The sequence below is a fragment of the Eptesicus fuscus genome, chromosome 15 (assembly GCF_027574615.1).
Source record: "Eptesicus fuscus isolate TK198812 chromosome 15, DD_ASM_mEF_20220401, whole genome shotgun sequence".
NCBI classification, from domain to species: Eukaryota; Metazoa; Chordata; class Mammalia; order Chiroptera; family Vespertilionidae; genus Eptesicus; species Eptesicus fuscus.
Window position 1 is genome coordinate 4,732,170 of NC_072487.1, and position 14,045 is coordinate 4,746,214.

General features: G+C 41.7%; 1 protein-coding gene across 4 annotated transcripts in view; it reads left to right on the forward strand.

Annotated features, from left to right (window-relative positions):
• The window catches only part of LOC129151658 (putative spermatogenesis-associated protein 31C1), a 42,806-nt gene that overhangs the window by 8,501 nt on the left and 20,260 nt on the right, over positions 1-14,045 (forward strand). The window contains exon 1 of one of the 4 annotated variants that reach the window (XM_054727348.1): positions 12,044-12,241. The exons of the other annotated variants lie outside the window; for them this stretch is intronic. Coding sequence (XP_054583323.1) covers positions 12,047-12,241 — 195 coding nt within the window. The 5' untranslated portion in view covers positions 12,044-12,046. Of the gene's footprint in view, positions 1-12,043; positions 12,242-14,045 lie in introns of those variants that run through there. 4 annotated transcript variants of the gene reach the window in all.

Below are 14,045 nucleotides of genomic sequence, written 5' to 3' on the forward strand. Positions count from 1 at the left end.
CCAATTTTTAATAACTTCCTGTGATGGTATAGATGGTACAATTTTATTTTATTTATTTATTTATTTATTTATTTATGCATGCATGCATCCATGCATGCCGCGCCAGCACAGCCAAGGGTTCGGCGAGCCTGATGGAGGGCGGTGAAGGATGGAGAAAAAAGACAGACAAGAGAATAAGCTGGGTCTAGGTGGATCTTCTGGGCCTTGCTGAGGCCACAGAACAGATCCAGACTGCTTTGCTGATGCTTTATTTATAGTCAGGGACAAACAAGGTAGTTTACAATGTTCTTGTAAGTTTTACTTGTTTTGGCAGCACTTGCTGCCCCTCCCACAGCCCACTAGCTACCCAGGAAAGATCTAGGAAGTAGTTACAAGGTCAAGCTTAATTATGCTTAGAGGACTGTGCCCTCCAAGCTGGGACTTGCTTGCGACTTTGCCAGCAGGTCTGTCCAAGGCTTAACCCTATAACCGCTTCCTACATCTCGCCCTTTCTTTTAAATTTAAGCTACTAATAGTGGAAGTGAAACTTAAACATCAAGAACAAAGTTCTGACTATTAAAACATTAACAAAACAATGCCAATGCAAAACCCAATAAAAAAACAATGCAAATGCAAAACCCAGACGTGGCTATTAACAAAACAATGCCAATGCAACACATAATAATGCCAATGCAACACAACAATAAAGAAATCAAACTACAGTAACATTTTCCTACTAAATGAAAGTTTCTTTTGCTGATTTACTCAAGAATCCTCAGACTTGGCTGCGAAAGAGTTTGCAGAAGACTGGCAGCTAACCAATGCTTGCATGGCCAGAAATATGTTTGAGGGAGTAGCTTCCACATCTTGCTTTTCAATCATCTGCTGGGCCTCAGTTGTTAACTTCTTCAGCTGACCCCATGTTGGCACCTCGGTCTCTTGCATAGCCTTCGTCATCTCCCTTTTCTGCTTTGCTGTCATTGGGGCAGCTTTCAGTCGTTTGAACGATGGGACAAGGAGCTTCTCTGGGTCCATGGTGGTGATGCACATAATGCTCTGGCACCCAAATTGGCTGCGTGGCTCCTTCTGGAAAGATACAAACACAACCTCTTCCCCACATCATTACTGGATCTGGTCCAAACCATTGTCCAGTTTGTGCATCCTTCCATTGGGCTAACCCCGCGGATGCTATTGTACAGGAGGCCCGATGCCTTTCGGCTCCTGTACAACCCTCTGCATCGCAATTCAAAAAATTTAAAGTATAAAGATCATGACTAAGTTTGTTTTGAGGTGACACATAACATCCGTCTCCCCCTTTCTGTTTTAGTAATTGCATTTTAAGTGTACGATTTGCTCTTTCCACTATTGCTTGACCTTGAGGGTTATAAGGGATACCAGTTTTATGACAAATTTGATATTTCTGACAAAAATGTTGAAAAGCAGAACTAGTGTATGTGGGTCCATTGTCTTTAGCTCTGAGGAAGGACCTAGTATCCCAAAGGCAATGATTAATTACATGCTTGGCACTCTCTCCCATTTGGGGAGTCGCAAAGATAAAGCGGGAGCAGGTATTTACATTAACATGTACCCATCTATGCTTACCAAATTCCGGTATGTGGGTGACATCCATTTGCCAAATTTGATTAGGTTTAAGACCCCTAGGGTTAACCCCAACGATTGTACAGGGCAATGAATTACATACTGAGAGCACTGCTTAACAATTTGACGAGCTTGCTCCCAAGAAATATGGAATTGTTTGCGTAAGGCAGCAGCATTTTGATGATAAGGTTGAAAAATAAATGAAAGAGTTCCTCTGAATTAGTGTGCCCTATAGTAGCTGTTTCAATTAGTTTGGCCATACTTACCACATAGGCACTATCACTATATAGGTTAATGAGCTCCGTAGCAAAATCTGTCAAGGCATAGATAAGAGCTTGTATTTCTACCCGTTGTGCTGAAATATAAGGGGTTTGAAGGACCTTTGCACCTCTGCTGCAGTAGTATCCAGCTTTTCCAGAACTAGATCCATCTGTAAAAATGGTTAGTGCCTGAGGTATGGGTTGTGACTTCACTATCTTTGGGAAGGTAAAGGTAGTAACTGAGAGAAATTGTAAAACCTTATTTGCTAGATAATGGTTACCAACCTGTCCGGAGAAATTAGCAAGTGCAACTTGCCAATTTGTTGATCGTTGCCAGAGCCGGTCTTGCTGTATAGCTGTAAATGGCACTACAATAAGGTCAGGGTCTTGGCCCACTCATTGGCCTGTTCGAAGGCGGGCTCGAGCTATTAGCTGGGAAACCGAATCATGGAAGGGAGTTAATACCTTAGTTGGAGAATGAGCCAAATATAGCCATTCAACAACTCCAGGAGCTTGCTAAATGACCCCAGTGGGTGTATGTGTATATTTATTAATTTTTATTTTATAAGGCTTTCCATGCAATTTCAAGTATATTAAGAGTCTCATGCTCTTCTACCAACTGTGCTAACCAGGTGTGGTCAATTTCAAGTATATTAGATCTGTTAAATTTAAAAAGAATTCCTTTAAGAAGAGAGAATAAATTTCTTGTATTACTCTGGGCCCTTGGAGCTTTCCAAAAATCATCTCTGTTAAAGCCTTGAAATTTTAACATGGAAAAAAACCTTAAACAAATATCTATATATGATTTAAATATTATAATACCTTTTACAATTATCTTAAGATATCAATTAGATTTTAAACTAGTTTTTGCATAGAAAAATTTTGGTTGGGATCACAGAATTAATCCTCTTTTTTAATTAGACCAATAATAAGCAATTTATTTTGAATTCCTAATTATTAGTGAAAACACAACATTTTATTTTCTCAAAAATAAATTACTTTAGGCATTTAATTACCACAACTACATAATTTCTCCCAATTTAATTTGCTCTTTGAACTTTTAAAGCTGGCAGGACAAATATATTTTGCATTTCCTAGATGAATAACACTTTACATTTTTAAGAACAAACCAACCATGTTTTTTCCTTGCCCGAGGAAATTGAGTAGCAAGCCTGTAAGTATTCAAATGCAAAAACTGTCCTTAAATTTTTTCTTTCTTTTTCGATTTCCAAAGTAATAACTAATCACCCAATTTGGCCAAGATTTGCATTTACCTGCCACATTCCTCCACTTCCCTTCTGGAGTGAGCTCTAGGCAGTCCCGAATCAGGGACCACAGACTGAAAGTAGAGACAGGCATTTCCTCTGGACCTTCAGCTATATAATGATCGCGAAGTTGTTTTCCTCCCTTCTCCCGTGCCTCTATATTTACCTTTTCTTCCTCAGAAAACCATGGGCAGGTTTTACTCACAAAATACAAAAAATCGAAAAGCTGTTCATACCTCACAGAACAGCCCCTAGCTTGGAGCATAGCCTTAAGCATGGATACGCGTACATTCTTTCCCTGTGATCCTGAATTTCCTATGTTTTACACCTAGCTAGTACTAAATTGCGCTCCTTACCTTCCTTTTTGCTGCACGTGCTTCACTGGAGCGTCCTTTCACCTGACAATTGCAGTTCCCTCACACTCAGGCCCGCATTGAGTGCCACTTGGGCCGAACTCAGCACCGTGTTGGGCGCCAGCACAGCCAAGGGTTCGGCAAGCCTGCGGGAGGGCAGTGAAGGATTGAGAAAAAAGACAGACAAGAGAATAAGCTGGATCTAGGTGGATCTTCTGGGCCTGGCTGAGGCCATAGAACAGGTCCAGACTACAAAGCTGATGCTTTATTTATAGTCAGGGACAAACAAGGTAGTTTACAATGTTCTTATAAGTTTCACTTGTTTTGGCAGCACTTGCTGCCCCTCCCACAGCCCACTAACTACCCAGGAAAGATCTAGGGAGTAGTTACAAGATCAAGCTAATTATGCTTAGAGAACTATGCCCTCCAAGCTGGGACTTGTTTGCGACTTTGCCAGCAGGTCAGTCCGAGGCTTAAACCTATGACCGCTTCCTTCATTTATTTATTTGTTTGTTTGTTTAAAATTTTCTGATTTTTTAAATTTTTTTATTGTTTAAAGTATTACATATATTAGTACATATATCTTTTTTTTCCCCATTGACCTTCCCCCAGCTTCCCCTATCCCCTGTCCCATACCCTCATCCCACCCCCCACCCCCAGTGTCTTGTGTCCATTGGTGTGTTTATATGCATGCATGCAAGTCCTTTGGTTGATCTATTTCCCTCCCTCCCCAACACTCTCCAGCCTTCCCGCTGTAATTTGACAGTCTGTTTGGTGCTTTACTGCCTCTGCATCTATCTTTTTATTCATCAAGTTTAATGTTCTTTATTTTCCATAAATGAGTGAGATCATGTGGTATTTTTCTTTCAATGCCTGGCTTATTTCACTTAACATAATGCTCTCCAGGTCCATCCATGCTGCTGCAAATGGTAAGAATTCCTTCTTTTTATAGCAGTGTAGTATTCCATTGTATAGATATACCATAGTTTTCTAATCCACTCATCTGCTGATGGGCATTTAGGCTGTTTTCAAATTTTAGCTATGGTGAATTGTGCTTCTATGAACATAGGGGTGCATATATCCTTTCTGATTGGTATTTCTGTTTTCTTGGGATATATTCTTAGAAGTGGTATTACTGGGTCCAATGGCAGTTCCATTTTTAAATTTTTGAGGAAACGCCATACTGTTTTCCACAATGGCTGCACCAGTCTGCATTCCCACCAGCAATGAAGGAGGATTCCTTTTTCTCCACATCCTCTCCAGCACTTGTCATTTATTGATTTGTTGATGATAGCCATTCCGACAGGTGTGAGGTGGTACCTCATTGTTGTTTTGATTTACATCTCTCGGATGATTAATGACTTTGAGCAAGTTTTCATGTGTCTCTTGGCTTTCTGAATGTCCTATTTCGAAAAGTGTCTGTTTAGATCCTTTGCCCATTTTTTGATTGGATTTGTTATCTTCCTTTTGTTAAGTTGTATGAGTTCCCTGTAAATGTTGGAGATTAAACCCTTATCAGAGATAACATTGGCAGATATGTTTTCCCATGCAGTGGGCTTTCTTGTTGTTTTGTTGATGGTTTCTTTTGCTGTGCAGAAGCTTTTTGTTTTGATGTAGTCCCATTTTTTTTTTTCTCCTTAGTCTCTCTTGCCCTAGGAGCTGTGTCTGTAAAGATATTGCTACGACCGACATATATCTGTAATTTTGCTGCCTATGGAGTCTTGTAGGATTTTTATAGTTTCCCGTTTTACATTCCAATCCTTTAACCATTTTGAGTTTGTTTTTGTGTATGGTGTAAATTGGTGATCTGGTTTCATTTTTTTGCATGTATCTGACCAAATTTCCCAGCACCATTTATTAAAGAGGCTGTTTTGACTCCATTGTATGCTCTTGCCTCCTTTGTCAAATATTAATTATTATCAAACCACAACCAGGCATCATATCCTCACACTAATGTTTGGATATTAGTGATCTAGGCATCATCTATTCATGGACCACGTATGTGACTTGAATTTACATACAATTAAGGAATAGTATTGTGTTTACTTTTATTGAAATACTAGAGGCCCGGTGCATGAAATTTGTGCACTTGGTGGCGGGGGAGGAGGTCCTCAGCCTGGCCTGCGCCCTCTAGTAGTCCAGGAGCCCTGGGACATCCTTAGCATTGCCACGGAGGTGGGAGAGGCTCCCACCACTGCTGCTGTGCTCACCAGCCATGAGCCTGGCTTCTGGCTGAGTAGTGCCCCCCCTGTGGGAGCACACTGACCACCAGGGGGCAGCTCCTGCATTGCATGTCTGCCCCCTGGTGGTCAGCACGCATCATAGTGACCAGTCATTCCACCATTCGGTCATGTGCATATTAGCCTTTTATTATGTAGGATACGCTGTAGATGAGGCCCCCTAGAACCATAAGAAATGCAAAAAAATTCACTGTTAACTCATTCTCGAATTGCCCCCACTTAAAATCAAATTGCCCCCCCCCCCATGGGGCGTGTGCTGCACCTTGGGAACCACTGGGCTTGACACTTTTCCTCTCTGAGCTTTATTTCTGAATACATACGCATATACCATGGGAATTGTAATCTCTTCTCTGCCTAACTCACTGGGTTGTCATGAGGAGGTTCTGAGCTAATAAACCTAGAAATATTTCATCAAGTAAGTGATGTCTAAATGGGAAGGGATTGTTGTTTTTAAGCCCAAGAGTACCCTCAGAGGTAGCAGGTGCTGATTAGGAGAGGAGGGCATGATTGTTTCCTGGGACTGTAGCTATGGAAGCTTTGTAGAGGGTTCCACTGGCCTGGGAGGGGAGGGCTCTGGCCAGCAGCCCTGTAGTGGTGGTCTCCCTGGAGGCGCTGGCGGGGAGCAGGGAGTTAGGGGGATGCTAGCGGGGCAGCGAAGCCGAAGGGGGAGTAACTGTCAAACCTTCCCGCTTGGCACCATGCTTTATATTGTACCTGGCTGTTTCACAGCTGTACCTGCTCAGGGCGGGGCTCCAATCTCCTGGAGCCAGGTGGGGGCTGGGCCAGGGCGGAGCCAGGCGGGCTAGGAGGGCAGGTTTAGCGCTTCCGCTGCAGAGACAGTGCTGCTGTTGCTGCTGTGTGTGTGTGTGTGTGTGTGTGTGTGTGTGTGTGTGTGTGTGTGTGTGTGTGTCGGGGGGTGGGTGGGGGGGAAGGGTCTGACCGTGGGAGGCCACTCAGGCTTGCCTCCACCTGGATCTGAAGTTGTAGGGAGGAGAGGCATGCCCAGCCCCAGTGGAGGGGGCCTGGTAGTGGTGGGCCGTGGACCCCAGGTGCCTTGGGGACGCTGATGGTTGGTCACCAGTGTGCTATTGTTGTGGGCGCCCCTGGCAGGGGTGGTGGGGGAAGAGATCAGGAGTTGGAGGTTCGGGCTGCAGCTACCCCCGAGGCTGGGTCTTCTCCCCATCCCCCTAGGGGTGCAGGGCCTGGGGTAGGGTGTCCGTGCAGGGGGATTGGAAGAGTTCCCTGTGACCGCTTCCTCTTCCTTCTTTGCAGTCCGGGCTCCTGTCAGGCAGTCTCCTCGAACCCCTGGGAACTTGGCTCCAGCTGCCAGCCCCTGGCTGCCTGCACATCAATATGCAAATTGGTCGTTATGGGGACTCTGTAACAGCAATTAGCATATTACCTCTTTATATGTATAGATTTGTAGCTTTTGTCTGTATAGCACATGTCAGAACACAACCCGAGCTCTGCATGAGCACTGCTGCTCTGAGTCCATATATTCTCCAAAATTCTTCCTGACTACACCTGAGCAGGTTCCTTCTTGAACCCTGTTGACTGTACTAACTATTGGGAACTTATTCCAAGTTCTTCCTTTATCTTCTGCTCACTAGTTACAGGTGTTGGGTCCAAGCCCCTCTACCTGGGGCTGGATCTCCTTGTATGCCGCATCTTATAGGGTGAAGCCATGAAAAGTTGTGGGTGTATAAGTCTTTATTGCAGAAGCCAGTGGCCTTATAGTAATCAGACAACACAGTCTTTCATAACAGTGTCCCAATCGCAGGCAGCCATATACTGGCTGGTAAATACATATCTTTCCTACAAAGCAGCATTAATCTCTGTACCCACAGCTATTATCTGAGCAGCCACACGCTGCCTCTAAACCTAAAGCTTTACATAGAAAGCCTGAGCTCTCCCTTAGAGCTACAGCTTCAGTAGCTTCCCTGGCTCAGCAGCTTTTCCTGTCTCTCCTGCCCAGCACCCTCTAGCTGGTTAACATGGTAACTGTATCTGAGCTATGAGCTTTTAGCCTTACATCATAGCAGTACTAGCTCTCAGCTCTGTCTCTCTGTCTTTGTCGTCTTCACACTCCTTCAGACAAGCTGGTCAGTAACTTGTATATTACTCCAGAGACAAAGAAGGCTTCATGCCAATAGTTACATCAATCATTTTGGCTATAGAAGGGCACACATGTGCAGTATACCATGAAATCACTGTGGCCTTGCACCTACTTAAAAGTATCTTGGCCTTGAGTACCCCGATTAGGCCCATGCTTAGAGCAGCCTTGAACATCGGTGTATTCTTAGACATGGCCCCGTAGCACATTACAGTCTACAGTATATATTTGTACATATTAACATATTTAAAAACTATGTAAGATATTGGAAGAATCATTGCCTCATTTGAGATAGAACCACTAATTCAGAAGGGTAATAGGCTAATGATACATATCTAATCATGTGTAAAATAAAAGTTATTTTTATAGCTCTGGAAAAACACTCAAGTCTCAAGGCCTTTAAGGCCCTTCAAGGTTTCTTACTACATTAATAGTGTGTTGAAAGTAAATTCTAATAATAAGAAAATTGGCTTTTAACAACATACAACAACAAACCTGCACAGTGTTGATACCTGCTTGTTCAGTTCATTGTGTCCTTTCTAATAGTGGATTTCATTAAACTCTTACCCAAGTCCAGCTGTGTAGAGGATATTAATTTTTGTTAGCATTTTGTAAAATGATGGGAGTTATTTCTTGGCAGAAATCTATTTCACATAATGGTTACACTAGTCTTTTTGTGAAGGAAATGAAATTATATGAACACCTAAGCCTCCAAAAACCTCCAGCTTCCAAGAATCAAAAAGGTAAAACTATTGCCCAGCCAGGGTTGCTCAGTGTTTGGGTGTCGACCATGAACCAGGAAGTCACAGTTCAATTCGCAGTCAGGGCACATGCCCAGGTTGCAGGCTTGATCCCCAGTAGGGAGTGTGCAGGAGGCAGCTGATCAGTGATTCTCTGTCATTGATGTTCCTATCTATCCTCCCTTTCTCTCTCTGAAATCATTAAAAAACATTTTTTAAAAGAAGATAAACTATCTTCTCTTCATTGTTTGAAATGTCAATTTTAAAAATTATATGCCATCAATTCTAAATTAATTTCTGAAAAGAGATGCAATCTACAATAGATTTTATTTTAAATACATAAAAATATGGCCATTTTACTCAAATGTTGTACATTTGTGGTACATCATTATTTCTTGTTTTCCAGGAGTTTGATTTACCTTTATTGTGAAAGACTAGAAAGAAACATTACATCTCTTGCAGCACATCACCAAGATAACCTAATCTTATTATTCTCTTTGATAAATTACTGTTTGCTAGGCCTGCTGCCAGGTGTCAGCTTTTATTTCTTGGTTGTTCATTTCAAGTACATCCAACTATTCTTGGATCTAATTGCTGTCTCTTTCATCAAGTTTCTTTCTCATTTTTCCCCCTGAATTGGTGCATGATAGTTAATTTTCCTGTGTACTTGAATGTCCCAAGAAGGTTTTAATTTCTTTCATATTGCATTAACATTTTATGATTTATACTCTTTGTTTTGTAACATCTTGTCAAAATGATGGAAAGTCAGATCATCCTTTAAAGAAAAATTGACTTTGATTGACATCAGTAATGTTGGAGACAAGAATACAGGGGAGTAATATTTTAAAGGATTGAAAAGAAATAAATTTAAACCTTGGATTATTTGCAGCTAAGGTCTTTTAAATACAGAGTCACAAAAAAAATATGTTATCAGAAAATAAGGACTCAAAAGTTGTATTTCAAATCTGTTCGAAAATATTTTTAGAGAAAATACTCTAGTAGGAAGAAAAATAACTGCAAACATGCTATTAGATTTTTGAAATGATTGATACTAATGACCTTTATTGTATCCTAAAATGTAGATGAAAGTGTAGCATATTCAAATAACCCAGCATTAAAGCTCCAGAAAATGTCCCCTTGAAATAAAGACTGCCATGATGGAGAAAGCAACATCAGAGAAGATGAGAGGAGGCAAGAGTGCTTTGCTGAGATGATATTAATATTGACACACATAAGAAATTGAAGAGGAAATTAACAATTAATGACATAAAACCATTACAAATAAAAAATTTCCAAATTCCAAGTAAACCAAACCAAACAAAACAAAGAAACACACGTGATCTATAAAGTGGAAGATGCAAAAGGAGGGGGGAAAGAAACAAAGTATGGAAAATAAAGTATAAACTAAGATGGCAGAAATAATAATACAACAATAATTAAATGAATCAAGGTAAAGACGTTCAGATAAGATTTTTAAATGTAAAACAATTTTAAATAGCCCTAGCCGGTTTGGCTCAGTGACTAGAGGGTCGGCCTGCGGACTGAGGGGTCCCAGGTTCGATTCCGGTCAAGGGCACATGCTCAGGTTGTAGGCTTGATCCCCAGTAGAGGGTGTATAGGAGGCAGCCAATCTATGATTCTCTCTCATCATTGATGTTTCAGTCTCTTTCTCCCTCTCCCTCTCTGAAATCAATAAAAGTATATTTTAAAGATATTTTAAACATACTGAAAATAATTGAAAAAAGACAGCAAATATGAATACAAGGATGACCTAAGCCCAAATATTGATAAAAGGTTGAATTCAAGGTAACAATGGCGTAGAGGAGGAAAAGACTGGGAACCATAGAAGCAATAGTAGATGTAGCAAAATGTGCTTGTTCATGACAATGCAGCCAAATAAACTCAAATGCCCTGGTTCCCATAAAGCTGTCTAAAAATATGACCAGCGAGGAGGGGACACGCATTTCTTTTAAGTGCACCTGGAGTGTTAAGACAAATTTTCCATGTGGATCCCGAATACTGCTGCTGAAGGGATGCAGAAGGGTACCATAAGGGAAGTCTGTATGGTACCATAAGCTCTCTCTAGATGGTTCAGGTTGGACTTGAGGCTCCAGACGTCTGGAGGGGAGGGCACAGTCAGAAAAGAGAATATGTACAGAACACACTAGTGATATCTGAAGAGGCTGCTTAAGACCTGAATCAGCCCCAGGCTTTGACCCCTTATCTCACCTTCCATCCTACAAACCTGAAGGGTCAGTACCTCAGCTCACCGTGACCCATTCCTGGTTTCTGGGTGTAGCACATATGCACATGTCTGAATGTTTATGCATTGTCCCCAAATTTATATGTTGAAATCCTAACTCCTAAAGATGATAGGGCCATTGAGTGGTACTTATAAGCCCTTATTAATGGGATTGGTGTTTGATAAAAAAGGCTCCAGAGGTCCCTAGCCTCTCTCCACCATGTGAGAACTCAGCGAGAAGGGTATAGCTGTGAACCAGGAAAGGGGCCATCACCAGAAGGTGACCTCATGCCTTGACCTTGGACTTACCAGCCTCTAGAACTGTGAGAAGTAAATTTCTATTGTTTTTAATCTATCCAGTTTGTGATATTTTGTTCTAGCAGCCCTAAGGGACTAGGACAACATGTTTAAAAACACATATAGAGAGTGAAGACTGGGCCAACACACGTTTGAAAAAATTTTAAGTAGAAAATTATGGATTCTTAGATTTGAAAATATGGATTGGTTTGTGAAAGGATGAGTTTGTGTGTGTGTGTGTGTGTGTGTGTGTGTGTGTGTGTGTGTGTGTACATGTCCCAAACGTCTTTGTGCAGTTTGAAGCTTTACTAACTCCAGAATTATAAACGCTGTAAATTTGTAAGGTTATTATTTAAAGGTTTAAATACATATAATTCTTTTATACTTAGATTTATACCTTTTGAATAATAAATTCTTTTAACTTTGTAAGTCACTCTGATTGAAAATGTGACAAAACTACTCAAAATACATAAAAATAAGTAAGTGTAAAAGTTCTGTGCCTGGGTTTTTATAAGACAAAAACATTGTGTGCAGAAGCTGGAGTTGAGGACAGAAGAAATAAAATAAAAATCCCTGGGGAAAAAAAAATCCCTGGGAAATAGCCACAATTATAGGATTAACTTCTAATTTCCAAGGTTTATTAAACTGGTGGGCCTCAAGTCAAGATCTTGTAGGGACAAAGGGAACTGGGTGACATCTAGGTTCCAGATGAAATTAATAGGAAATTGGCTAAGGTCTCTCTGGCAGGATGAGAGAAGAGCTGGAAGGAGAGATCTAGAAGGTCCAGAAGGGTACAGGGAGATGTGGGGCTGGGTTGTGGGGGATGGGCATCCTCCTCTTCTTATTGTCCCTCCCCCACCCTCAGGAGCCTTTGTGACAAGGTCATAGCTCTGTGATGCAGGCCTGGGTTTCTGCCCCCAAGTGAACTGGCAGTGCTCGAGTGCCTGAGGGCAGCAGTATGATTCAGATCATGGAGGACTTTCTCTGTCCTCTGAAAAGCGCTATTGCTACCTGGCAGAGCTCCAGTCTTCGCTGGGTGATTGATACCATCTTTGGCATCGTGTGTGGAGCACTGCTCTTCCTTGTGTTAGTCCTGTTATTGGATAGAGATCAATCCTTACCACTACCTAGGGAACATAGAAACACCAGGAAGGTAAGGATCCCTTGCCCCAGACCCAACAGAGATTATCATTTTCTATTCTTATTCCCACTTTCTGAATCACCTAGAGAGACTCTTGAATTGGGAAAGAATAGAATGACTGTTCTCAGGAAAGAAGATGGATGCCGACCGGAAGGCAGACTGCAAGATAGTGTGTGAATGAGAAAACAAAGGGAGAGTGTGTGGTCGCACAGGGAGTGTTTGTTGGTGAGTTGAGGGACAGCTATACTCCAGGAGACAGTGGGGGACTGTTGGATGGGGCTCTCCTGACCAGGCAGCCCCCACTGCTGCTGGGTTCCTTCTTGGAGTGACTGGCTCAGACGCGGAGACCGCGCCATCTTGAAGAAAAAGTGGATGTTATCAGGAGCCTGAAAAGCCTGGGGAATCTACAACCACAGCACCCATCGAACAGCTGCGAACCCGAGAACATGGGTCCCCGAGTGGCGCAAGCACGCAGATTCAGAGGAGATCTACACTCCACCATGGAAAGGAGAGAGAGAACTACATAACCAGACACCCAGAGAAGAGAGATCATGAGGAGACAAAGAAACAGCCCGCATATGAAAGAAAAGAAGGCATCACCAGAAAAGGAAGTAAACAAAATGGAGGCAAGAAACCTGTCAGAGAATGAATTCAGAGAAATGGTCATAAGGTGGATGAAAAGAATGGGAGACAAATTCGACAATATGTGTAAGAACCAAGAGGAAATGAAGAACCAAGAAGAAATGAAAATGACATCGCTGCTGTAAAGAACTCAATAGAAAGCATCAAGAGTAGACTAGAAGAAGCAGAGGACTGCATCAGTGAGCTAGAAGACAAGGTAGGAAAAAATACCCAAGCAGAGCAGCATCTAGAAAAAAAATTAAAAAGCAGGAGGAGAGCTGAAGGGAACTTTCGGACAACATGGAACAAAACAACATCTGCATAATAGGGGGGACAGAAGGAGAGGAAACTGAGCAAGGAAAAGAAAACCTGTTTGAAAAAATAATGAGAGAAAACTTCCCTGCTATAGGGAAGAAAAAATCCACACAAACTCAAGAAGCTCACAGAGTCCCAAACAAAATGAACCCCAAAAGACTGATGCCAAGGCACATTATAATTAAATTGGCAAATACCAACGACAAAGTAAGAATATTAAAAGTGACCAGAGAGAGACAGAAAGTTACCTACAAAGGATCCCCCATCAGGCTAGCGACTGATTTCTCAACAGAAACACATCAGGCCAGGAAGGGAATGGAATGAAATATACAAAGTCATGCAAAGGATGGGTCTGAATCCAAGAATACTGTACCCAGCAAGGCTATCGATCAAAATTGAAGGTGAAATCAAGAGCTTCACAGACAAAAAAGGACTAAGGGAGTTTATTACCACCAAACCAGCAATGCAAGAAATGCTAAACGGTCTGCTGTAAAAACAAAACAAACAAACAAACAAAAAACAGAAATAGGAAGCAACAAAGGAAGACGGGTAAAAAAAAAATGGCAACAACAAGTACCTATCAATAACTTTAAATGTAAATGGATTAAATGCCCCAATCAAAAGACATATGGTAACGGATTGGATAAAAAAAAACATGACCCATATATCTGCTGTCTACAGGCAACCCACCTCAGAAAAAAAGATGCACACAGACTGAGGGTGAAGGGATGATAAAAGGTTTTTCAGGTGAATGGAAATGAAAAAAAAAAGCTGGGTTAGCAATACTTCTATCTGTCAAATTAGACCTCAAAATGAAGGACATAAAAAAGAGATAAGAAAGGCCACTTCATATTACTAAAGGGAGCAATTCAACAAGAAG